The sequence below is a fragment of the Bos taurus genome, chromosome 1 (genome assembly GCF_002263795.3).
Source record: "Bos taurus isolate L1 Dominette 01449 registration number 42190680 breed Hereford chromosome 1, ARS-UCD2.0, whole genome shotgun sequence".
In the NCBI taxonomy this organism is placed as follows: domain Eukaryota; kingdom Metazoa; phylum Chordata; class Mammalia; order Artiodactyla; family Bovidae; genus Bos; species Bos taurus.
In genome coordinates this window covers 10,385,692-10,412,884 of record NC_037328.1, presented here as the reverse complement: position 1 = coordinate 10,412,884, position 27,193 = coordinate 10,385,692, and the positions used below count along the sequence as shown (strand labels likewise).

Sequence of the window (27,193 nt, the reverse complement as noted above, 5' to 3'; positions counted from 1 at the left end):
ACCTACTGTCTCCGAATCTAAGCTTAGGAAGCACTTCAGGTCACATTAATGTTGGAGAAGCACCATGACCAACTGTATCTTTTATGTGCAGTTTAAATGTGAAAAGTGGGAGAAGGAAATGGCAACCCACTTCAGTATTCTTGCCTGGAAAAGTCCATGGGCAGAGGAGCCTGGCAAGCTGCAGTCCATAGGGTTATATGACTGAGCACACATGCATGAGCGTGGAGGGAGATGGGTTGATAGCAATAAACTGGTAGAAATAAAAAAAAAAAAAGTTTTTATATATTATATATGTAAAAACTATCAAAAGTACACATATACTTATATATAACATACTTTAATAGTTATTTAATGGTTATATATATACTTTTAAATGTCAAAAAATATAAAAAGTATATATATATTTTTAACATTAAAAAAGTCTATATAAAACTATTAAAGTATGTTATATATATGTATTTTTTATATATATGTGTGTGTGTGTGTGTGTGTGTGTGTATATATATATAAGATTCAACCACTGTTCAAAAGGATCAGAAGGAAAGGATCAGTAAAAAGTTGCATAGGTTTTCACTTATTAAAAGAAGTATACATATATTTGGGAAATGAGGGGTAAACATACTTTGATAGTTAAAATATTCAAATATATATATATACCAGAATCTTAAGAAATTATCATTACCTATTTCTTTTTCCTCTGAAGTTCTGTCTCATGCAAAATTAAAGCAGCTTCAATACTTCTGCCTTAAAGTGAACACCAATACAGTATTTGTCTTATTCATATTTAAGTTTATGAAAACTCAAACTTCTCAGAAACACAAATTTAAGTAATTTTGTTCTTATAATTTTTCAGAACATTAGAATATCAAAAGTTTTTATTTTTATTGGGGAAAAATAATGAAGAAAGCTGATATTAGACTGAAGATCACTGAGCTTGGAATCTGCTTCCACTGCATCACTTCTGTGTAAGAAAGGATTGTATGACATTCCTGTTACTGTAAGAAAAGGATGTTTCTAGATACAAGAGTCAAGGGTTGGGAGGATGGTCCTTTCCTGGGGGAGACCAAGTATGTCCATCTTGCCATGTTAACTTGTCCCTGTCATGGTACTGGCAGGAAAGAGTGGGTGGGTAGCTTCCAGCTGAAAACAGCAGTATCCCTGCTTGCTCAATAGATGCTAACCTCCATTTGCTATTTTACAACAGGGTACCAGGCAAGAGTGAGTTTCTTTAGGAAGAATAAAAAACGAAACCAGGAAGGCAGTTTTTCTTTCTCTCTCACTGCCTACATGGCACATATGTATGTGTAATATTTAAAAAATAATAACTGTATGTTGATTTCTCTCTAAATACAAACTATGAGACTATACATGACATATCTTATCAAATATCTGTTTTTATTTTACTAAATGAGTACTTAACTTTTTTTTAGCATATATTTTGTTTATTTTACTTTTTCTTCTCAAATTAAACCAAATGTTCACTGCTACCTACAACGTGCAAAGCACAGTCAGGTGTCATGACTTACATTAACATGAGACACAGTATCGCAGGGGTATTTCTCTGCTCATATGTTTAAAGCCAGAGATCACTGTTGATCTCAATATCAAAACTCAGTGATTTGCAACCAGAAAGACTGTGCTTTTTATCACCTTCCAAGGGACATGTATCAAGGACTAGAGATGCATTGCTGGTCATCACACCTCGGGGGAGCTCCGTAGAAGCCAGGGATCTTGCTAAACATCCTACAACGAACAAGGCAATCTCCACAACAAAGAACTGTCTGGCTTAAAACATTAATAACGCTGAGATCGAGAAACCCTGCCATAGCCCAAGCAAACACCAGGATTCATGCTGCGCTTTAGTGATTTTGCCCAATCATTTGACCAAAGCTACTGTGCTGCTGCTGCTGCTAAGTCGCTTCCATCGTGTCCGACTCTGTGCGACCCCATAGACGGCAGCCCACCAGGCTCCCCCATCCCTGGGATTCTCCAGGCAAGAATACTGGAGTGGGTTGCCATTTCCTTCTCCAATGCATGAAAGTGAAAAGTGAAAGTGAAGTCGCTCAGTCGAAGCTACTGTGCAGCAGTCAGCAACACCTCAGAAATCCTGGGTAACAAATGCTGGTAAATTCCAGAAAAGAGATCCTCATGAGAATTAGCCAGCAAGGTCTTCCTTTGCTTCTATTAATAACACGACATATCAGGAACTTAATTTCACGTGCACATAGTGTGAAATTCCTGTCTATATTCTGTTCTCAGAAATTATATCCAACAAAAGCATAAATAAATTTAAGGGAAAGAGATAAACCCATCCTCATAATTAACACCAGCACTGTCTCACTATTATTAATACAGTGCACTTTTTAACAAAGTGCACTATTTTTACCTCCTTTTATTGTTTCAAGAGTCTCCTGCTATCTTGAAGGCCAAGGGGTTTTCCTGAACATTGTTTTAATCGTTTTTAAGTGACGTGTAGTTGATTTACAATCTTGTGTTAGTTTCATGTGTACAGCAAAGTGATTCAGTTATACATACATATATATATATGTTTTCAGATTATTCTCCCTTACACTTAATATTGAATACTGAGTAGAGTTCCCTGTGCTATACAGTAGGTCCTTATTGGTTATCTATTTTATATATAGTAGTGTGTATGTGTTAATCCCAAACTCCTAATTCATCCTTCCTCCCTGCCTATGCCTTTTGCCTTTGGTGTGGCAAAGTCTATATGTATATAAGTTCATTTGTATCTTTTTAATTTAGATTCCACGTATAGGTGATATCATATGAAATTTATCCTTGTCTGGTTTACTTCACTTCGTTTGATAACGTCTAGGTCCTTCCATGCTGCTGCAGATGGCATTATTCAGCCATAAATGAACCACTGAACATCATTTTTATATGATATTTGTTCAGCTTTGCCTCTTTTTGACTTCTTACTCTTCCACTAATAGAATCAGAAAAGGTCAAATGTCAGAAGAGGTGATAAATTTTTAGGGGGACAAAGAAACAGGTGTTTAGACTGAAATCCATCCTGCTTAAAAACTCCAGAAAGCCTTTTTCTACAAGGGAACTACAGATTTCCATTAAAACACACAATTGTTACCTGCCCAAAGAATCAGAGCCTCTACTTAATGGAACACGTGGATTTGGATGAAAATGACATGTATGTTTAAATGCCCTGTTTTCTTATTTGCTGGATTCTTTCACTATATTTGATTTTTTTTTAATTGCAGATGCTGTGTTGTGAAAATATATACAATTGTCAACATTTGTGTATTTTTTGAACGGCAACTGATTTTGGAAAAAACATAAGAAAGACTAGCATTTTTTAAAAACTTAGTTTCTGGCCTTTAATTGAATTGCACTGGACATTTTGTTTCTAAGAAATTTAGACATAATTGTGTTAGAATACCTTCAGCTGATTATTTCCTTTTCTAACTGTATTAAAGAATCTTGACACAAATAAAAGTGTAGAAGGTAAAACTAAGCACTATTAGCCATGTAAAATTTCAAGCAAAAGCAAGTTAAAAAACAGAACTTTCTATGTGGCGATGAAGATCTTAGTGGATATATTAAAACACTTACTTCTACATTCCACATTATGCAACCTATATTTCAATAAATTTGTTACTAAAAAATTATATATGTAAACACATCACACACAGTCTTGTATATGGTTCTGTTTCTCACATTTTAAGTAAATTACTTGAATGAGTTTTCTAAATTGGGGCCATGAAATGGCACGGAGAGAAGCTTGTTAATGCCATGCTTCACTCTGCCTTCACCAAAGCATATATCAAACAACCTCAAAATCAATGGCTGCAGTGCCATGGGGCACAAAATAATAGGCTGCCATCTGTCACATCCCTGCCCTGTGTGGATACTAGTTCTCTCAAAGGCATGAAAAGGATGCTACATTCTGGTCCAGGAACGGGTGGAGCTTACCTGCCTGTGGTCCTAACACAGAAGGGTAAAGTCTTCCTCAAAAGGGAGCAGTCATTATTCCTTTGCCCTGTTTTCAAACCCATAAGGGAGTTTTATTTTCATTTTGAGCTAGTGTGCTGCTATGAGAACCCCAACAAAAGTATGTGAGTATATTTCCATGTCTGCAGCAAGTCAAGCAATAAAAAAGAATCCTACTAGTGAATGATGGGATACCTTGCAAATGGAACATGCATTACAGACAGGTAACACGGGAGACGTAAAAATTAGGTCAACCTAAGATGCTAAGATGGTAAAGGGTCTGCCTACAATGCGGGTGACCCAGGTTCAACCCCTGGGTCAGGAAGATCTCCTGGAGAAGGAAATGGCAACCCATTCCAGTACTCTTGCCTGGAAAATCCTATGGGCAGAGGAGCCTGGTAGGCTACAGTCCATGGGCTCGCAAAGAGTCGGATGGACACGACTGTGCAACTTCACTTCCTTTCAAGATAATAATATAAGCCATTCTGCTTTATTTATGGTACTTCTCAGATTCGTTCTATTTGGTGCTCCACTAACTGGCAAATCCCTGTTCTTTTAAAAACAATCACTCAGATTTCAACTTCTTGGCAATGCTGTAGGTGAAACTTCTGTCTCTAGGCTGGGCACTTTCCTTCCCCTGGGCTGCCAAAATTTCTTCCCAATCAGGTCACAGAGGCCAGTTTCTCCTGAAGAGTGAGTATACAGCTCTGGTTGGAAGCAACCTGAGTGAGCCACCTTCTTCATATCGCTGTGTTCTCAAGAACTGGAGCAATGCCCTAGGAGTGCCTAGTCTATGTTGGTGGAATGTACAGCAGCAAATCACACGATGCTTCTCATAGATTAATAGTAACCAGAGGCAGAAGAACAGTAATTTAATTCTGTGGAGGTTAAGTCACTTAGCCCAAGGCAACAACATTTAGATCAAACTTTTAAACTTCATCATCATATGGTATGCTTAAATTGTCTCCTCTATCAGTATCTCTGTCCATATAATAGATGAACTTCCAAGAGGTTTAAAATACCCTCAAGAAATGAAACTCCATCTTGAAATGCAATGGCATTTAAAACTATCTTGATTCAATTTTCAGCCAGACATAAAATTGAACTGCAGATATTTAAATATATAATATAGTCACAAAAGGTAATTTAATCAAGAAGCCAAGTTTAAGCTGTTTTCTCCTTAATATATGTCCATAAATAACAGCTCTATTATACAATAGAAATGGCTACATCTCATCGTTGCATTTTATAATGCAAAAAGACAGTCTGTTGGGTTACCTTTGGCATTCCTAATTAGGAGTAAGTGTTAGTTCTCTGGGGATCAAAATGATACACAGAACCAGGGCAACTATAGTTGTTACTATTCAGTTACTAAGTCGTGTCTGACTCTTTGTGACCCCATGGACTGCAGCCTGCCAGGCTCCTCTGTCCTTCAGCGATAGTAGCTTAGGTTAGTTGAGCACTTACTGTCTATCAGGAACAGTGCTGAGTGTTTCCTGTGAATTACTTCATTTATCCTCACAAAATGGTTAAAACTAGGTGGGTATTATTACATCTCATTTTTCAAGAGGGAAGCAATGAGGTATAGAGATTATTTCACTGATACAAATTTACACAGTCTGTAGGTTGTAAAGCCAGGCTTTGACTCTGAGCAGCCCTTCCTTGTAAAACATACTGAAAATTTAGAATGTGCCAGGCATTAGATGGTAAATGCGTAGCATGGATCATCTAGAGTAATCATGTAAAAAACATGCAACATCGTAACAGCATCTATAAAACACATATGAAAAAAACAGACTTACCGATGGTATCTTGGTAACTGGGCCAAGATCATAAAATTATTAAAAATTTTTCTCTTTAAGCACTTTACTAGTCTATCTCTACCCATAATAAAACCACCTTAGTGAAATTAACTTGGAATGGTAATATCTGAAATCTAAAAACTTCCTACTATGTTTCTAATGATCAGTATCAGAAGTTTCCTATAAAGGCCTGGATAGTAAATATTTTCAGCTTTTCAGGCCACATGGCATCTTTTGTGACTCCTCAACTCTGCCTCTGTAACATGAAAGTAGCCCCAGATAATATGTAAACAAATGGGATTGGCTGTATCCTAACAAAACCTTTGATTAGAAAATTGGTGACAGTCCATATTTAGCCTGTGGCCATAGTTTAATATAAAAATAAAATAAAATGATACTATTATTATATAAATAAGCATTCTAAAAGTTAGGAAATGCTCAAAGTGAAACAATACCAAGATGAACAGATGCCTAGAACAAAGGAACAAACATTTACAAGGGAACACAGGTTAAATTGAACTGCTGCTAAGTCGCTTCCATCGTGTCCGACTCTGTGCGACCCCATAGATGGCAGCCTACTAGGCTCCCCCGTCCCTGGGATTCTCCAGGCAAGAACACTGGAGTGGGTTGCCATTTCCTTCTCTAATGCATGAAAGTGAAAAGTGAAAGTGAAGTCGCTCAGTCGTGTCTGACTCTTAGCGACCCCATGGACTGCAGCCTACAAGGCTCCTCCATCCATGGGATTTTCCAGGCAAGAGTACTGGAGTGGGGTGCCATTGCCTTCTCCATAAACTGAACTAGTGTGTATTTATAAACAAAAGGAAAAAGAAAAAAAAAATAACATTAGGGTGGTAAAAAAATACTCTGGTCCATCTGAGCCCAAATCCTGGCTTCACCACTTACCAGATTTGTGATTATGGACAAGGTTTAAAAAATTTCTCTCGGGTTTATTTGCCTTGGCTTTAAATGGGAAATAAAAATTCTACCACTCAGCACATCACAAGCATTAAAAGACAGAATCCCTGCCCTAAAGGCAAGGGGAGTGGTGATCCTGCAAACAGGAAATTCCAGCCTGATCGGCCATGACACAGTAACAGCCAGCTCCCCATCACACCTGCTACAGCAGCAAAGTGCCGAGCCATCAGCAGAGGCGTGATAAATGTGTACTTGCTGAATCAGTGAACATATAGGAAAAAAAACAGAGTTACTCTGGATGAGCAAAACTGGCTACTAAATCATAGACTATGCCGTTTATTACAATGCCCACATCTAATCAGAGTTTGGGCTCCCCGGTGGTAAAGAATCAGCCTGCCAATGCAGCAGACATGGATTCAATCCTGGGTCAGAGAGATGCTCTGGAATACGAAATAGCAATCCACTCATCTTCTTGCCTGGAAAATTTCATGGACAGAGAAGCCTGGAGGGCGACTGTCCATGGGGTCAAAAAGACTCAGACATGACTGAGCACACAGCACACAGACTTTAGGATTCAAGGTTGAGTCACAGTATACCCTCATGTCTTGGGTTTATGAAATGCAATCACTTCTCAAAACACAGAAAATTAGGAGCAAGTGTCTACATATACTAGGGATTTCCTGGTGGACTACTGCTGTGTGCAAATTGGTATTGGCTTATTCCACTCGATCAAAACAACAGATCCTAAAGTCAGATAGGTGTGCTCACTTCTCAACAGTCCCTTTTTCCTTTGGAATCAGTTAACAGAATCAGAATCAGAACTGTCATCTTCTGCTTTGATATCAATGATTCTAATACAATATGGCTGAAAATTTTATGACTATGTTGAAATGTCCTATATTTTTCTTGCCTCTGCCTGTTTCTTTCAAATTGTAATGGGTTACGAAACTATTGAGCTTTTTTATGAAGCACATTAAAGACTCATACTAGTAGCAATGTGTTGGTAATGAAGAATGTTCATTATTAAGTATGGTTATAAATCACATTTTCTCTCGGGCGCTGAAACATTAACATTGGAAACGAGATGGTAAGCCTCTTTTCAATCTCTCTTCTTTGCAAGTCATTTCCAACTTTTATTGTCAGTGGAGGAGCCAGCTATATGTTATTAGAGTTTTACAAAGTTAGCAGTCAGCTGCAGCATTGACATTGTTCATCAGGAAAGAGCTGTAACTCACTTCCTGTACCAATGGGGTGGAGGGAACGGCAGGAAACTGGTCGCTTTAATGTTACCATCAAAATCTTCTACTACTTTATCAGAATTAGTTGGGAACGCAGAAAACTCTGACACGGATGCAATATATACCATTAACATGTTTCTCCTCTTAGGCCTCCTTTCCCAGAAAGACTTGCCTAAATCACAGCTTTTGTCTTTCCTGGTGGCTCAGACGGTAAAGCGTCTGCCTGCAATGCAGAAGACCTGGGTTGGGAAGATCCCCTGGAGAAGGAAATACTAACCCACTCTAGTACTCTTGCCTGGAAAATCCCATGGACAGAGGAGCCTAGTGGGCTACGGTTCATGGGGTGGCAAAGAATCGGACACGACTGAGCGACTTTACTTTCACTTTCAGCTTTTGTCTATTTCAGGAGTCTTGAATGGAAGGATAGATAGATTCCCATTAAAGGCTCTTCTAGTTCTGGTGTACTTCTACATGATCGGGTATTTGCTTCAAGAAGGCCACTATTAATGCTGTTCTTGACATCAGCATTATTAACTTATCTTTTAAGGTTAGTTTCTTTTATTTTTTTAATCTTTAGCCCAGAGATTTTTTCCCTAAAGTTCTCTTTTAATTGTAGTTGTCTTTCTATAAAAAATTCAAGAATGTATACGCCCTCTATTTCTATTTAATATCTAATAATGCTCTTGCTCTTGCTAAGTCACTTCAGTCGTGTCCGACTCTGTGTGACCCAATACACAGCAGCCCACCAGGCTCCCCCGTCCCTGGGATTCTCCAAGCAAGAACACTGGAGTGGGTTGCCATTTCCTTCTCCAATGCATGAAAGTGAGAAGTGAAAGTGAAGTCACTCAGTTGTGTCCGACTTTGCGACCCCATGGACTGCAGCCCACCAGGCTCATCCATCCATGGGATTTTCCAGGCAAGAGTACTGGAATGGGGTGCCATTAGAGAAAAACTGAAGCAAAAAGAACTGGAATTATTCAGAATGTAACAAGACCATATTATCTCGAGAGAATTCTGTCTGGGTCTGGAATTTGGCATGAGTTTTTGTGTCATTCTCTCATATACTGCATAAATTATGTCACTTACTGTTCACTCATCCTGTCAATAGCAGTAGTATAAAAACAAAAATCTCTTCATTGTTTCGAGAGTAATAAGTCCTGAACTGATTACCCTCAGTCAATACCAACATTTGCCAGCCTGGCATTAAAGGTCTCCACATTTTAGTCCCAACATACCTTCCTGTAACCCTCTGATGAAGATTTACTCGCTCTCCTTTAATTGGACTGGCTTTATCTCCCAAGCATGCCATGTACCTTCTCAAGGCACCATATTGGTTTGGCAAAGAATCTGCCTGCAATGTGGGAGACCTGGGTTCGATCCCTGAGTTGGGAAGATCTCCCGGAGAAGGGAAAGGCTACCCACTCCAGTATTCTGGCCTGGAGAATTCCACGGACTGTACAGTCTACAGGGTCGCAAAGAGTCGGACACAACTGAGCGACTTTCACTCAATGACCCTAAAGTAGGCTGCAAGACAAGCTACTGGTACTTCCACCACCAGGCCTTCTAGTCTGCCTTCAAATGCCATCTTTTTCATAGACCCATCCCTGATCAGTCTTCTGTACTGTGAAGTAGGCTGTGGGCTCATACTTTTTACAACACAGACTCTGTATTTTTTTGACTTATGTTTCCTACTAGACTTTCACATCCATGAGGGTCAGCTCTCCTGTGTGTTCTCATCATATAACTGACCCACTGAGCCCAGTAAAATGGCTTATTCAAAAGAGGTACTCCAAAAATGAATGTTGATTAGGTGGACAATAATTATTATGCAAGCAGCTATCCTGGTGGAGAGCACAAGAACTTGAGTCCCACAGCAGAATACTAGCTGCTGTAATTTGCAGTCACACATCTTTTTTTTTGTTCACGTATAAATTGCTTTATTCTGTTTAATAATTGTAAACTATTCCGAAGTATGGCATATAATAATTCTTTAGCCAAAATTATATTAAAAACTTTTAGGTTGTTTACAATCTTTGTTGTTTCAAATAGTGCTCAATAAATATCTATGTATATTTGTCATTTTTGAATTGCTAGATTGGGATTCACACTTTTTACTTCTGAAATGCATTGCTAAATTGTATTACATTGTTTAAGAGCCATATCTTTTGTCCTGTGAATTGTCTCTCTTTATTTTTTATTGGATTCTTTGAGTTTATTTTTTCTTTTTTTTCATGGTATATCTTCTAAAGTAAAGTAAGATATAGTATACCTTCAAAACTAAAGCAATTTACAACCCTGAAACATAGATTATAGAAATAAAGACACTAAAATACATCTTATGATATTTCTGTAGCCATTTTAACTAGTAGAAGGCTGTAGGGCCTCCAGTTAATTTAAAAGTCTAATAGGTATGCTTCAATAAAACTGATTAAAATTCCCTTGTAACTGAATCAGTGATTAGTATCTATGAACAGTCCTATTTATCTTAAATGTATACTCACAGGTTGATCAGTGTAAACCTGAAAAGAATGTGTTATCAAACAATTATCAGGAGTGAAAGAAAAAGAAGCCCTGAAAAATCCATCTTTCCCTGCTAGGAAAACAGAAGCTAACAAGTTCATGTAGCTAGATCTGCACAGATGGTCTTAAGAGGTACACCGAAAACGTCCTGAAACACAGTGCCTCAAACAAAATGCACATTTATGTAAATGACCATCTACTTCTGTGCTAAACTGAAGAAGTTGTCCTTACACAGGGAATTACAAAATTAAGTGAGCTATTTGGTATTCTATGTATATTTTAAGAGAATAAGTGACATTGCAATAGATTTTAAGCTAACTCTGAGTGTTCAATTCAGAATAAGCTCACTTTTAAAAGCTACAAGTTAAAGAAATGGAGAACTTCAAAACTACTATGTTAAGTGAAAGAAACCAGACACAAAAGACCATGCATGACCCCACTTTTTATATTAAAAGTCTAGAAAAGGCCAATCTCTAGAAACATAAAGAAGATTAAGGTTGCTGAGGGCTGGCGGTAAGAACAAGGATTCACAGTGAAGGGGTGTGAGGACTGGGGTGATGAAAATGTTCTAAGGTTGGATTTTGTGATGTTTTCACAATCTGGTACATTTATTAATGCCACTGAATTATACACCTCTGCACTTAAGATGAGTGAATTTTATATGTAAATTATACTTCAGCAAAGTTATAAAAAAAATGCAGTGATGGGAAGACGACATACTACAGTGATCGTTAGGAATCTATGTGAAGCAAAAAGAGTAGCCTATTTTAAGCTCCAATTTAACAATGGAGCAGAAAGCATGTTCCTTTAATAAAAGTGACCATAATGTTGTAGCATTTGTGGACAGACTTTAAAAGTACCTGCAATGCATTAAAACAATACTTCTGTCTGTACTCATTCAGTCTAATCTTAGGACCATCTATTTGCAAAACAAACATACACCCTCTAGGAAAGGCAACTCAACAATTCACTACTTTTCATTGTTTAGTGTAAACTGAACCTTGCTTTCATTTCAGGGAGACAGAAAGGGGGTCTTCTCATTCGTTCCATATACAACATTTCCAATAGAAGCATTAATTAACCAGAAAAACAAAGTCTAAGATCTTCCCCTCTAAGAACCCACTGTCACTTCCCTGAGTAAACTATCGTATACAGAACACAAGTCATCCAAGTTAAATTTCACAGCAAAAACTAATGTCTTTCTCTCCAAGTGGACTTCATTTGCTTTAAAATTAAATTAAATCTAATCACAACTACTCACTCAACCAACATTTATTGAAAAGTTTGGATACGGCAAGCACCCTGCATCACACTAGGTAAAATCCAGCCTTTGGCATTAAGGAGCTCATAGTCCTGGTGATGAAAGGGGCCACGGAAAATGGAGTATAATCAACACCCACTGTCAGAAGAATGCCAAGGAGGCCACCTAACTCGGTCCTTGTCAAATGACATGGCCCCCAGTTAGGTGGAGTTCTGCAGAACAACGTGCCAAGTAGCATAGACAAGGCAGAGAAGATTCTGCAAAATCAAGATTTCACATTTTCTGAAATGAATCGCTGGATGCTTGTTCAACCAAAATGAGTTCCACAAGCACAGGCAACTGGTCACCTCCCATCACCTGGGAGGCAGTGCTGGCAGGCTGGATAGAAATGTCAAACCCTTTTCCCTGAGAAAGAAAATCCGAGTAAGCAGTGGATTACCTCGGACCACCTCTTCCACAGACTCCGTGGTGGTGGTGGTGGTGGTGGCGATGCTGGTGGTCCTCTCCGTGGCCTCTTCATAGGGTTCCTCAGCCTCTTCCTCTAGTTCCTCACCATCCTCATCATCCTCCTCATCGTCAGCTTCTTCTTCCTCAACATCCGCCACTTCTTCCTCCTCTGCCACTTCTATGACTTTGTCTTCACTGGAGCAGGAGGGAGAAATAATAGCAATAGTCATTAAATACATTTCGGGCAAGCAAAAAGAAAACCAATGACAAGGAGTTTCGGATATTTGAGAGGGAATATGGCACTGAATTAAAACACATGGGAGTCGTCCCCCCCCCCCCAAAAAAAAAACAAAAAAAAAACACATGGGAGGTCTGAAGCCAGCAGGTCACACTGTGAATCCCAACTCAGGAGATCTGCAACTTTTTAATCCCTGAACACAGATCTTAGTTTACACAGTTGCAAAAAGAGGATACCGTGATTCCAACTATATGACATTCTGGAAAAGGCAAAGTTATGGAGACCATGGTTATGGAGCTATGGTTTTTCCAGCAGTGATATATGGATGTGACAGTTGGACTATAAAGAAAGCTGATCACCGAAGAATTGATGCTTTTGACCTGTGGTGTTGGAGAAGACTCCTGAGAGTCCCTTGGACTGCAAGGAGATCCAACCAGTCCATCCTAAAGGAGATCAGCCCTGGGTGCTCATTGCAAGGACTGATGCTGAAACTCCAATACTTTGGCCACCTGATGTGAAGAACTGACTCCTTGGAAAAGACCCTGATGCTGGGGAAGATTGAAGGCAGGAGGAGAAGGGGATGACAGAGGATGAGATGGTTGGATGGCATCACTGACTCAATGGACATGAGTTTGAGTAAACCCCGGGAGTTGCTGATGGACAGAGAGGCCTGGTGTGCTACAGTCCATGGGGCTGCAAAGAGTCGGATATGACTGAGTGGCTGAACTGAACTGAATGGAGACCATAAAAAGATCAGTGGTTGGTAGGAGTCTGGGGTTAGGAAGGAAGGCATAAACAGGTAGAACAGAGGGGATCTGAGGGGCAGTGAGACTGTTCTGTAAGACACAGTATCAGAGACGATATAGAATAGTCCAACTTACAAGCATGCATTTGTGAAAACCCATAGAACTGTACAACACAAAACATGAGCCCTAAAGTAAACTATGGATTTTATTAATGATGTATCAATATTGGTTCAAGTGTACAATACCAAAGCAAAGTGTTAATAAATGGCTGAGGGAAGGCTCTGTATGTCCTGTTAAAATTTTTTCTAAACATAAAATTGCTCTTAACAATAAAGTCTATTAAAAAGTTTGGGTGGGGGACACAAAACGAAGTTTACTGTAATACTGGCATTACTTTTTGTTAAACATGCGAAAATACCACAAAGCGCCTGCATGGTAGACATTCAATACGTGGATGTGGAAACTGGTTCAAAATTACTATTGAATGTTTACACTGGAAATGAAAGGGGAAGAAGAAATTGGTTTTTCCAGTAGTCATGTACGGAATGTGAGAGTTGGACCATAGGAAGGATGAGCACTGAAAAATAAAATCGATGCTTTTGAACTGTGGTGCTGGAGAAAACTCTTGAGAGTCCACTGGACAGCAAGATCAAACCAGTCATTCCTAAAGGAAATCGACCCTGAATATTCACTAGAAGGACTGATGCTGAAGCTCCAATAATTTGACCACCTCACGTGAAGAGCTGACTCACTGGAAAAGACCCTTATGACTAACCTCGTGGCTCAGGCGATGAAGAGTCTGCCTGCAATGCAGGAAACCTGCATTTGATTCCTGGGTTGGGAAGATCCCCTGGAGAAGGAAATGGCAGTCCACTCCAGTATTCTTGGTTGGAAAATCCCAAAGACAGAGGAGGCTGGAAGGCTACAGTTCATGGGGTTTCAAAGAATAATTTGGCAAACTGGAAGTGGTCAAGCAGGAGATGAAAAGAGTGAACATAGACTTTCTAGAAATTGGCGAACTAAGATGGACTGGAATGGGTGAATTTAACTCAGATGACCATTATATCTACTACTGCGGGCAGGAATCCCTTAGAAGAAATGGAGTAGCCATCATGGTCAACAAAAGAGTCCAAAATGCAGTACTTGGATGCAATCTCAAAAACAACAAAATGATCTCTGTTCATTTCCAACGCAAACCATTCAATATCACGGAGGTAATCCAAGTCTATGCCCCAACCAGTAACACTGAAGAAGCTGAAGCTGAACAGTTCTATGAAGACCTACAAGACCTTCTAGAACTAACACCCCAAAAAGATGTCCTTTTCATTATAGGGGACTGGAATGCAAAAGTAGGAAGTCAAGAAATATCTGGAGTAACAGGCAAATTTGGCCTTGGAGTACAGAATGAAGCAGGGCAAAGGCTAACAGAGTTCTGCCAAGAGAATGCACTGGTTGTAGCAAACACCCTCTTCCAACAACACCAGAGAAGACTCTACACATGGACATCACCAGATGGTCGACACTGAAATCAGATCGATTATATTCTTTGCAGCCAAAGATGGAGAATCTGTATACAGTCAGCAAAAACAAGACCGGGAGCTGACTGTGGCTCAGATCATGAACTCCTTATTGCCAAATTCAGACTGAAATTGAAGAAAGTGGAGAAAACCACTAGACCATTCAGGTATGACCTAAATGACTATATCTGACATATAGTCATTTGACATAAAGTTGACATAAAGTCAAATCCCTTATGACTATACAGTGGAAGTGAGAAATAGATTTAAGGGATTAGATCTGGTAGAGTGCCTGATGAACTATGGATGGAGATTCGTGACATTGTACAGGAGACAGGAATCAAGACCATCCCCAAGAAAAAGAAATGCAAAGAAGCAAAATGGCTCTCTGAGGAGGCCTTACAAATAGCTGTGAATAGAAGGGAAGTGAAAAGCAAAGGAGAAAATGAAAGATACACCCATTTGAATGCAGAGTTCCAAAGAATAGCAAGGAGAGATAAGAAAGCTTTCTTCGGTGATCAATGCAAAGAAATAGAGGAAAACAATAGAATGGAAAAGACTAGAGATCTCTTCAAGAAAATTAGAGATACCAAAGGAACATTTCATGCAAAGAGGGGCTCGATAAAGGACAGAAATGGTATGGACTTAACAGAAGCAGAAGATATGAAGAAGAGGTGGCAAGAATACACAGAAGAACTGTACAAAAAAGATGTTCATGACCCAGATAATCACGATAGTGTGATCACTGACCTAGAGCCAGACATCCTGGAATGTGAAGTCAAGTGGGCCTTAGAAAGCATCACTACGAACAACGCTAGTGGAGGTGATGGAATTCCAGTTGGGCTATTTCAAATCCTAAAAGATGATGCTGTGAAAGTGCTGCACTCAATATGCCAGCAAATTTGGAAAACTCAGCAGTGGCCACAGGACTGGAAAAGGTCAGTTTTCATTCCAATCCCAAAGAAAGGCAATGCCAAAGAATACTCAAACTACCACACACTTGCACTCATCTCACATTCTAGTAAAGTAATGCTCAAAATTCTCCAAGATAGGCTTCAACAATACGTGAGCTGTGAACTTGCAGATGTTCAAGCTGGTTTTAGAAAAGGCAGAGGAACTAGAGATCAAATTGCCAACATCTGCTGGATCATTGAAAAAGCAAGAGAGTTCCAGAAAAACATCTATTTCTGCTTTATGGACTATGCGAAAGCCTTTGACTTTGTGGATCACAATAAACTGTGGAAAATTCTGAAAGATATGGGAAAACCAGACTATGTGACCTGCCTCTTGAGAAACCTATATGCAGGTCAGGAAGCAACAGTTAGAACAGGATATGGAACAACAGACTGGTTCCAAATAGGAAAAGGAGTACGTCAAGGCTGTATATTGTCACCCTGCTTATTTAACTTATATGCAGAGTACATCATGAGAAATGCTGGGCTGGAGGAAGCACAAGCTGGAATCAAGATTGCCGGGAGAAATATCAATAACCTCAGATATGCAGATGACACCACCCTTATGGCAGAAAATGAAGAAGAACTAAAGAGCCTCTTGATGAAAGTGAAAGAGGAGAGTGAAAAAGTTGGCCTAAAGCACATATTCTGAAAACTACGATCATGGCATCCGTTGCCATCACTTCATGGCAAATAGATGGGGAAACAGTGGAAACAGTGGTGACTTTATTGTTCTGGGCTCTGCAGATGGTGACTGCAGCCATGAAATTAAAAGACACTTACTCCTTGGAAGGAAAGTTATGACCAACCTAGATAGCATATTCAAAAGCAGAGACATTACTTTGTAAACAAAGGTCCGTCCAGTTTAGGCTATGGTTTTCCCAGTGGTCATGTATGGATGTGAGAGTTGGCCTATAAAGAAAGCCGAGTGCAGAAGAATTGATGCTTTTGAACTGTGGTGTTGGAGAAGACTCTTGAGAGTCCCTTGGACGGCAAGGAGATCCAACCAGTTCATCCTAAAGGAGATCAGTTCTGGGTGTTCACTGGAAGGACTCATGTTGAAGCTGAAACTCCAGTACTTTGGCCACCTTATGGGAAGAGCTGACTCATTTGAAAAGACCCTGATGCTGGGAAAGGTTGAGGGCAGGAGGAGAAGGGGATGACAGAGGATGAGATGGTTAGATGGCATCACCGACTCAATGCCATGGGTTTGGGTGGACTCCGGGAGTTGGTGATGGACAGGGAGGCCTGGTGTGCTTGCGGTTGGTTCATGGGGTTGCAAAGTGTCAGACATAACTGAGTGACTGAACTGAACTAGATGCCTCAATTTTAGCCAATATACTGCCTCCTCGTTTTTCTTCAAAATCTTGATATACTGCTAGTGAATAAAGATGACCTAATGCATGCCATGGGCCAGTTTCTTGTGTTTGAGCTCTCTTCTGTATTCAATGAGATCACAGTCACCAACACTCTGTATTTGTATTTTTAAAAGTTATTTGTTTTTAAATGAAGGGTATTGCTTTACAATACTGTGTTGGTTTCTGCCATACATCAGCATGAATCAGCCATAGGTATAAGGTTGTCCCCTTCCTCTTAACCTCCCTCCCACCTCCCACCCCGTCCCACTCCTCCTGGTTGTCACTGAGCCCTGGTTTGAGTTCACTGAGTCATACAGCAAATTCCTACTGGCTCTCTATTTGACATATGTGGGCTGCCGTCTATGGGGTCGCACAGAGTCGGACACGACTAAAGCGACTTAGCAGCAGCAGCAGCAGCAGTGTATATGAAAACACAGAGAACAGACTTATGGACACAGGGGCGAGAGGGGAGAAGGAGAGGGTGGGATGAATGGAGAAAGTAACATGGAAACATATACACCAATACTCCTTATTTCTCCAAATTAAGTGGAAATTCATGGAAAACAAGGGAGAAAAATCAAATCCAATGAGTCTTCTTAAACCACAACGTGTGAAGGGTGGGTAGAATGCCAGGTTCCAGGTATGCAATCCAGGGTAAAGACAACAGTGGGCTTCTGGGTGGGATGATGAAAACTGGCCCCAGGGCATCCCCAAAGTCCCCCCAACCATCTCTGTTATGAGTTGAATGTTGCATTTAAAACTCCAAACAGAAAGCATGTGTATAAAAACAGCTGTGTTTAAAGCGATCTGCATTCTGGTATGTGTCCAGCCATGAAAAAGAGTGAAATACATGCCTACCATCCATCACTGCATCTGCCTGAGCAATTTCCTGGCATAATAACAAGGAACAGAGACACAGAACAGTTCAGCTGGCTGAGGAATTAAATTACTTGGCCTGAGAGAACTCACGTCCAGTTCTTATTACCATAGCTTTGATTTCTGGAATTAAATTTAGACGTCCATGAATTCAATTATCTCTTTGGACACCATTAAAACAGTAGCACACAGCTATGTTTTAATGATGTGGCATCTTCCCCTAAAAGGCCCAACATGCCAACATTATAACTTCTGTTTGCCGTTTTCATAAATAGCTGGAAACACAGAAGGGGAAAAAATAAAAAATAAAAAAACTTTTCCACCTTCTCTTCAACTACTAGACAACTCTGTTCTGTGATGTGACCAAGGTGAGTCAGCTTTACATTTATTTTTTTATTTGGCTGTGTGTGGGGGCTTCCTGGGTGGCTCAGATGGTAAAGAATCCCCCTGCAACACATGAGACCCGGGTTTGATTCCTGGGTTGGGAAGATCTCCTGGAGAAGAAATGGCAACCCACTCCAGTATTCTTAACTGGAGAATTCCATGGACGGAGGAGCCTGGTGGGTTACAGTCCATGGGATTGCACGAGTTGTACATGACTGAGTGACTTTTATTTTCACTTAGTTTCATTTTCACTGTCATGGAGCATGTGGGATCTAATCCCTGACCAAGGAGTGAACCCAGGACCCCTGCATTGGGAGCACAGAGTCATAGCCACTGGACCACCAGCGAAGTCCTCAAGGAGCCACAGTTACAAAAAAAAAATGCAAGAAGGTCCAGTTTATGGAAATGTGAGGCTGAGCATCATAGAGCAATGTCTTATCAACAAGTAAACTCACAATAAAATAGTACTTTGCGCACACGGTGGAATATTCATTCACTCACACATTTTAGCCTCTGTCAATTTAGAGGAGACAGCTTTTCCAGCCTTTAAATTCCAATAATAAAAACAATTCTAAGGCATGAGGGAATGATCTGAAAACGCTCATCATCTTAGGAGCATCTGAATTTAATAAACAGGTTGAAGGGTCACAGGGACATTATTATGAGGAAATCAATCACCGAGGATACAATTTTGTGTGTCAGCAAGTAAGACTTTAGGTGGGTGAAGGATACACTGCATCACAAAGGTGGTGTTCAAATTTCTAAGTCTGACCTTGATAGATTTCACTCATCACAGTGGGCTCCCTAAGACTCCCTCAAGAGGAGAAAAGATTCTGATTCACTTACTAATATCAGTTGATTTTAGTTTAAGTCATGCAAAACAGTTCATCATTTGCATTCTCTAAAAAAGCTGTATGTATTCTTTCATCTTCTCCACTAAGACTGATAACTTTTCTTTCCCTGCACTCTGTAGGACAAAGGAGCGGAAATGGCAGAGAGAAAGTTGATTCCCAGGGTTTTTGTGAATCGACAATCAGGAGACCTGAACTACAGCACTGACGAGGGGAGAGTGAATACAGAGCCGCGGGCAGTTCCCAGAATGTAAGGACCCACTGGGGCCAGAAGGGCAAGTCTCAGCAGGAAGACACTCAGACACTTCTGTGTTCATCGAGAAAGGGGAAGAAAAGAGTCTCCTAGGGTAAGGGGAGAGACAGAGAAAGCAAAGTTTTCAAAAAGGTAAACAGACATTCCTTTCCCACTCATTCCAGCCCAGGTCTTAGCGCTGCCTGTTTAGCCTGGAAGGTATGATGGCTGGACACCTTTGTCCCCGAGGGAAGCAGTCCCTGAAATTATGGCTGCTAAATTAGGAAAATTAGAAGTTGCCAGAAAATGTGAGAAAGTAGGAAACTTATTATTCACGGTTCTGAGTAAATGTTGCAAGAGCGGGGACAGCTAAGTAAGAAAAAGCCACTCTCTGCCCCATCTAAAAGGCACCATTAGAAGCCTAAGATACAAGACACACTTCATATAAATGATTCTATTTATATAAACTATGAAAACAGTTACTCCTCACCAATGTTAGAACTCAGAGGAGCTGTCCGACTTTGGCGAGGGGAAGTTTATGACCGGGAGGAGGCAGAGGGGGGGCTTCTGGGAGTCGGCAAGGCTGTGCTTTGATCTGGGCGTGTCCTGTTTTGAAAATCCATCACAGGCTGTAATGCCTGTGTTAGCTGCCCTTCTCTCTGTGTACACTGTGCATGTTGAGTTGCTTCCGTCGTGTCTGAGTCTTTGCAACCCCATAGACTGCAGCCCGCCAGGCTCCTCTGTCCATGGGATGCTCCAGGCAAGAATACTGGAGGGGGGTGTCATTTCTTACTCCAGGGGGTCTTCCTGAACCACTGATCAAACCCACGTCTCCGGCACTGGCAGGCAGATTCTTCACCACTGAGCCACCTGGGTAGCCCCTATATACAATGCGTGCTCTGTGCTTAGTCTCTCAATCATAGCAGACTCTTGCAACCCCATGGACTGAAGCCCACCAGGCTCCTCTGTCCATAGGGATTCTCTAGGCAAGAACACTGGAGTGGGCAGCCTTTCCCTTCTCGAGGGGATCTTCCCAACCAAGGGATCGAACCCAGGTCTCCCACATTGCAGGTGGATTCTTTACCATCTGATCCATCAGTTCAGCAAAAAGGATTAAAAAGGAGAGCACATGGCTACTCTTCTTAAATACTCTCACAGCTGGTCTAGGATAACAGCTTGTTAATGAATAAAACTGTTATTTTCAGGGCCTACAAATCGGAAGAAATATACCTCCACTTTAAGCTCCCAACCCCCTATGAGCAAAAATTATAAGGAGCTGAACACATTAAAACACAGAAGATTATAATACATATAAATTTGGCCTCATTGAATTAGTTAAGTTACTAATTCTCTAAATTAATTCATCAGTTTGGATATTTTGTAAGTAAATTTGATGCTCATAGGATTCAATCCATCATATGTTGATGATTACTAAAAAAAAATTACTTACTTTTAATACAGTGTTAGACTCTCTGTTATCTATAGGTAATAGCTAAAACTGACCCCCACAGATTTCTCTTGAGCAGTCTATTGAGTTTCAGTATAGTTGCTTTGGCATTTCTTAGGTGGTGGTGGTGGTGGTTTAGTCGCTAAGTCGTGTCCGACTCTTGCAATCCCATGGACTGTAGCCCGCCAGGCTCCTCTGTCCATGGGATTTTCCAGGCAAGAATACTGGAGTGGGTTGCCATTTCCTTCTCCAGGGGATCTTCCCAACCCGGGAATCAAACTCAGGTCTCTTGCACTGCAGGCAGATTCTTTACCAACTGAGCTATGAGGGAAGCCCCCTATTCCTTAGGTAGTGGGTATTATTAACTTGTCAATGAAAGGATCTCTGAGAATCTGACTAACCTCTCCTGAAAAATGCCCTGTAGCAGGAACTGTATGCTATGCTAAAGCCATTCTTAACTCCTTCCCTCATCCATTTTTTGACCAGAGAAAGTAAGAAACCAAATTCTCCACGGCTTTGTGGACAGGGAAAGCAAGGTGACCAAGATACTGCTGGATAATCTGATGCCAGGGGACAGCTACTTGAACTTCTAGGTGGGGCTTTCAGGAAAGTTTTTACTTTCCAGATGATCAGATTTCTACTGATGGTCAGAGCTCTTTTGTTCCTTTACCCACTACTCTTCTACTTTAACTGGTGAGGCAACAGGCATCTGTCAACTACTAGGTGATGAACATTAGGATGCAGAAGCTAATTAAGATGGCAAGGGGGAAAGATACAAAAAGGAGGGCTCTGTGTATCACCACACCAGCCCAGTGCTCCCAACACCAACGACTGGGTTTCTGTTACTTGCAGCTAAAGGCATTCCTTACAGATTGTTCACTAGCTTCCTCTGGACCCCCGGTCATAGATTCCTGGTTTAGGAAGATAAAGACCAAATTGAGACACCCAAAATTTATGACTCAGGTCTTAAGGGTGAGTTAGACAGGTCATAAACTTAACCTAAACTAGGATGCATGAACACTTACACATTTAATGAAGCCCTATTCCGGCGAGAGAATCCATACTACTTACTGCGTAGTAGATGTACCATGTACTGAATGCATTAAGAAGTCCACGGGAAAGTAATTCTTGTGAGCTAGAGGTGTCAGGGCTGGTAGGACATGAAAAGTGGGTGTGAGTATGAGGTAGGAATATCCTGATAATGAACAACCAGGAATAGCAAGTCCATCAGCCTGGCTACACCAGAATTTTCCATGGGCTCTGAGTTTTAACAGTGATAGATGCTCAAACCGCAGAGACCAGGTATCCATATATATTTTTTTCTGTAGTCAGTGAACAGTTGAGTATTTGAGTTGAGAGGGATGTGCACCAATTGATAATGAGCAAAAAAAAAAAAAGGGGGGGGGTAATGCATTAATTCACCCATTCATCCAATCATCCCACTATGTGCGTCTCAAAGCCACACATCAGTGGTTCAGTCAGCAACACTGACTGTGCTTTTACCAAGTGCCAGGTGCTGTGGCAGGCACCGGGGGTGCATGAGTGCATGTGACGGAACCTCCGCTTTCTTGGAACATGGTTTAGTAGGGAAGGCACAATATGGGCAAATAATTAACTATGCAAAAACTGCAGCAGAAAGGCAAGGCAAGTGTGTTAATCAGTGACTACAAAAGATGTGTGTGTGGTGGGGGATAGGGCAGCTTCTCAAATAGGATAGACAGGGCATGGTCATGGGGAAAAGGTCGTGGGCATGAGACTTGGAAAGCTGAAAGAGTCAAGGTGGGTGTATGGTTAAGACAGGAGTATGCGCATGTGCAAAGACCCTGGCATGGGGGTGAGCATTAGCACAACCAAGGAAAAAAAAACAAAACCCACAACAAAGAGCCAGTGAACTTGTGGAGGTGGGGGTGGGAAGACCGAGGCTGGGGGAGAAGTGTACATTAGGGGGTGGAGACAGACGGCGGGGGTGACCCACAAGGCTGTGTTGATTATGGTAAGAAATAGCACATTTATTTATTCTCGATGGGAATGACCAAATCTGATTTGTTTTAAAGATGACTCTGGTTGCAGGGTGGAGAGCAGGCACTAGAGAGATGAGAATGGAAGCCAGGAGTCTGGTTATGGACACTGTGGTGGAAGCTAGAAATATAGGGGGGCACAAGGTAATTCACAGGGACAAGCCAGTCCAGCCTAAAGAATCAGGCCTGGGTGTTCACTGGAAGGACCCATGTTGAAGCTGAAGCTCCAATATTTTGGCCACCTAATGCGAAGAGGTGACTCATTTGAAAAGACCCTGATGTTGGGAAAGATTGAGGGCAGGAGGAGAAGGGGATGACAGAGGATGAGATGGTTGGATGGCATCACCGACTCAATGGACATGGGTTTGGGTAAACTCCGGGAGTTGGTGACAGACAAGGAGGCCTGGTGTGCTGTGGTTCATTGGGTTGCAAAGAATGGGACACGACTGAGCAACTGAATTGAACTGAACTGAATAGCCCAAAGCACAATGATATCATCACCTGTAGAAACGTAAAATTACTACTGTGATAACACTTATGGAGGGCTAGGAGGCCCAAAATGAGCAGGTCTGGAGGTATATGACAAGGCATCTACAGGGAAGAGAACTGAAATGTGACCTAAATAAAGCTCAAAGTTAATGACTCCAAGGACTAAAGACAGCTCCCCAGAAGGTGGAATGCGAAGAGCAGTGCAAAGGCCCTGTGGTAGGCAGAGAGGAGACCCTGAGCACCTGAAACAGGATCAGCTGAAGAGAACACAAAGGGCGCTCAAAGAAGGACGAACAGTAGCAACGTGGAGCAGGGGGCAGCTCATGACTTGTTCCTGTGCATCTTGTGAGCTAAGGGTGATTCTCAAATTTTTCAAGTGTTGTAAGACTGGTTCCAAATAGGAAAAGGAGTACATCAAGGCAGTGTATTGTCACCCTGCTTATTTAACTTATATGCAGAGTACAACATGAGAAACGCTGGGCTGGAAGAAACACAAGCTGGAATCAAGATTGCCGGGAGAAATATCAATAACCTCAGATACGCAGATGACACCACCCTTATGGCAGAAAGTGAAGAGGAACTCAAAAGCCTCCTGATGAAAGTGAAAGTGGAGAGTGAAAAAGTTGGCTTAAACCTCAACATTCAGAAAACGAAGATCATGGCATCCGGTCCCATCACTTCATGGGAAATAGATGGGGAAACAGTGGAAACAGTGTCAGACTTTATTTTTTGGGGCTCGAAAATGACTGCAGATGGTGACTGTAGCCATGAAATTAAAAGACGCTTACTCCTTGGAAGGCAAGTTATGACCAACCTAGATAGCATATTCAAAAGCAGAGACATTACTTTGCCAACAAAGGTCTGTCTAGTCAAGGCTATGGTTTTTCCAGTGGTCATGTATGGATGTGAAAGTTGGACTGTGAAGAAAGCTGAACGCCGAAGAATTGATGCTTTTGAACTGTGGTGTTGGAGAAGACTTGAGAGTCCCTTGGACTGCAAAGAGATCCAACCAGTCCATTCTGAAGGAGATCAGTCTTGGGTGTTCTTTGGAAGGGCTGATGCTAAAGCTGAAACTCCAGTACTTTGGCCACCTCATGTGAAGAGCTGACTCATTGGAAAAGACTCTGATGCTGGGAGGGGTTGGGGGCAGGAGGAGAAGGGGATGACAGAGGATGAGATGGCTGGATGGCATCACCGACTCGATGGACATGAGTTTGGGTGAACTCTGGGAGTTGGTGATGGAGGCGTGGCATGCTGCAATTCATGGGGTCGCAAAGAGTCGGACACAACTGAGAGACTGAACTGAACTGAACTGAAGATGAATGGGAAAAAAAAAAAAAACTCAAAGAAAAATATGTGACAGAGACCGTCTATGGCCTGCAAAGCCTCAAATATTATTTGGCTCTTCACAGAAATACTGCCGCCCCCCTGGCATGGATGGTGGGTTGGGGGTGAGGAGGGGATGGGAAGCATGGGAGGCTGTGTCCTGATCTGAGGACACAAGAGACACGAGGAAATAAAGTGAGAGTCCTCATGGGCTTTAGGAAGGCCAAGTTCCAAAATTCTATTAATACAGCAGAAACCACAGTGATCTCTGCCTGCAGCCTCCTTCAGAGAGGGCAGAATGCAGGGTTCCAGGAGGCTGGGTTCTTCAGTATGGCAGAATGCATAGAAGTATGAAGTATGGGACCCGACTGCCTGCTTCTAAATCTCAGGCCTGTGGCCATGAGCGAATTACTGAACCTCTCGAGGCCTCCTTCTCCTCATCTGTAAACAGCAAACTTGTAACAGGAAGCTTCACAGGGGTATAATGGAAAACATATGGGTTAAAATTTGCAAAGTACTTAGAAGAGCACCTGACCTACAAGTACCATGTAAGAGAGAAATAAAGGCAAGACCACATGCACAGTGCTTGGCACAACAGCTGGTCCAGGTGTGTGAATGAATGAATGATGCACGACTAAATCCCACAGAAATATTCCTTCAACACACTCAAAATCAATGTAATCGCTGATGACTACATGCACAGTTTGATTTTCTTTATCAGAAAACAAGAGAGTCAGATGTTAGGCAGTCCTAGGAAAGATCTTAAGAGAGGGGAATAGAAAATTACTTAATCTTTAAAGTTCAGAAAACCACCTTACCTGTCTCCTGAGAAGCCTGCATCCAGGACAAGAAACAACAGTTACAACTCGAGATGGAATAACAGACTGGTTCAAAATTGGGGAGGAGCACGTCAAGGCTGTATATTGTCACCCTGCTTATTTAATTTATATGCAGCGTACATCATGTGAAATGCTGAGCTGGATGACTCACAAGTTGAAATCAAGATTGCCAAGAGAAATATCAACAACTTCAGATATGCAGATGATACCACTTTAATGGCAGAAAGTGAAGGGGAACTAAAGAGCCTCTTGATGAAAGTGAAAGAAAAGAGTGGAAAAGCTGGCTTAAAACACAACATTCAAAAAATGAAGATCATGGCATCTGGTCCCATCAGTTCATGGCAAATAGATGGGGAAAAAGTGGAAACAGTGACAGATTTTATTTTCTTGGGCTCCAAAATCATTGCAGACAGTGACTACTAACATGAAATTAAAAGATGCTTGCTCCTTGGAAAAAAAGCTATGACAAATCTAGGCAGCATATTAAAAAGCAGAGACATCACTTTGCCGATCAAGGTCTGTCTAGTCAAAGATTTTTCCAGTAGTCATGTATGGATGTGAGAGCTGGACCATAAAGAAAGTTGAGCATTGAAGAACTGATGCTTTTGAATTGTGGTGCTGGAGAAGACTCTTGAGAGTCTCTTGGACTGCAAGGAGATCCAACCAGTCCATTCTACAGGAAATCAGTTCTGGGTGTTCATTGGAAGGACTGATGCTGAAGCTTCAATACTTGGGCCACCTGATGTGAAGAGCTGCTTCACTGGAAAACACCCTGATGCTGGGAAACATTGAGGGCAAGAGAATGGGGCAGCAGAGGAGGAGATGGTTAGATAGCCTCACTGACTCAATGGACATGAGTTTGAGCACTCTGGGAGATAGTAAAGGAAAGGGAAGCCTGGTGTGCTGCAGTCCACAGGGTTGCAAAGTGTCAAACATGACTGAATAATTGAACAACAACAAAGTCAAAAACCCTATGTGACAGACTGTATTTTCAGAATTCTATCACCCCATGGTCTACTAATATGAATAGAATCCAGTGTTAAATTTATGGGTGTGTTAGTTACTAAAGTTCTTGCAATTCAGAAAACAAATTGTATTCACTGTAGGATGCTAGGAATGAAAGAAAATTGAAGGAAAATTATAATAATGATAGCTTAGCATAAAAGCAACTTTGCCTTGTATCAACTTTTAAAGGCTGCCCTGTTTAATCTAGTGAGTGTCTAAAACACGAGAACAGCAATGAGATAAGAGAAGCGTTAAAGCAAGGTCTGATGTAACTGGCAGCGCTCATTTAGAACATCTGAAAAACAATTTTACCGTTTCTTCATTTTCTCAATACATACTCATAATCAGAAAAATATTCCAGGAACACAGAAACAATCTAAATAGAATCTCAAGGACATAAGACAAATCAGAGGATGGGCTGTTTCTAAGAAAACTGGTACAGTTTCTTTGTTAACTTGGTGTCATGATATTAAAAGGGCTGTTCTGAATCCTAAGAGTTAAGGATGTAAGATGCAAGGTCTGGTCTTGCCTGGGATCTGGTGTGGAAAAACATGCAGAGAAAGCCAATTCTCAGGTTTAGAAAAAATCTAACTATCTGGTGATATTTCAAAAATACTGTTAATTTTGTGGGTGAGATAATGTCATTAGGGCTCTGTTGAAAAATGTTCTTAGATTTCTGACATAGCCTAAAGTATTTAGTATACTTGCTGTCTTAACTTTAATCATAAAAATATGTGGAAAGGGAGAAAATGATATTCTAGCAAG

At 41.1% G+C, this 27,193-nt stretch overlaps 1 protein-coding gene across 7 annotated transcripts in view; it reads right to left on the bottom strand.

The window, feature by feature from the left end:
* The window catches only part of APP (amyloid beta precursor protein), a 312,207-nt gene that overhangs the window by 131,091 nt on the left and 153,923 nt on the right, over positions 1-27,193 (bottom strand). For all 7 annotated transcript variants that reach the window (XM_005201137.4, XM_005201138.4, XM_005201139.4 and 4 more), the window contains exon 6: positions 12,142-12,344. In XM_005201137.4, coding sequence (XP_005201194.1) covers positions 12,142-12,344 — 203 coding nt within the window. The remainder of the gene's footprint in view (positions 1-12,141; positions 12,345-27,193) is intronic.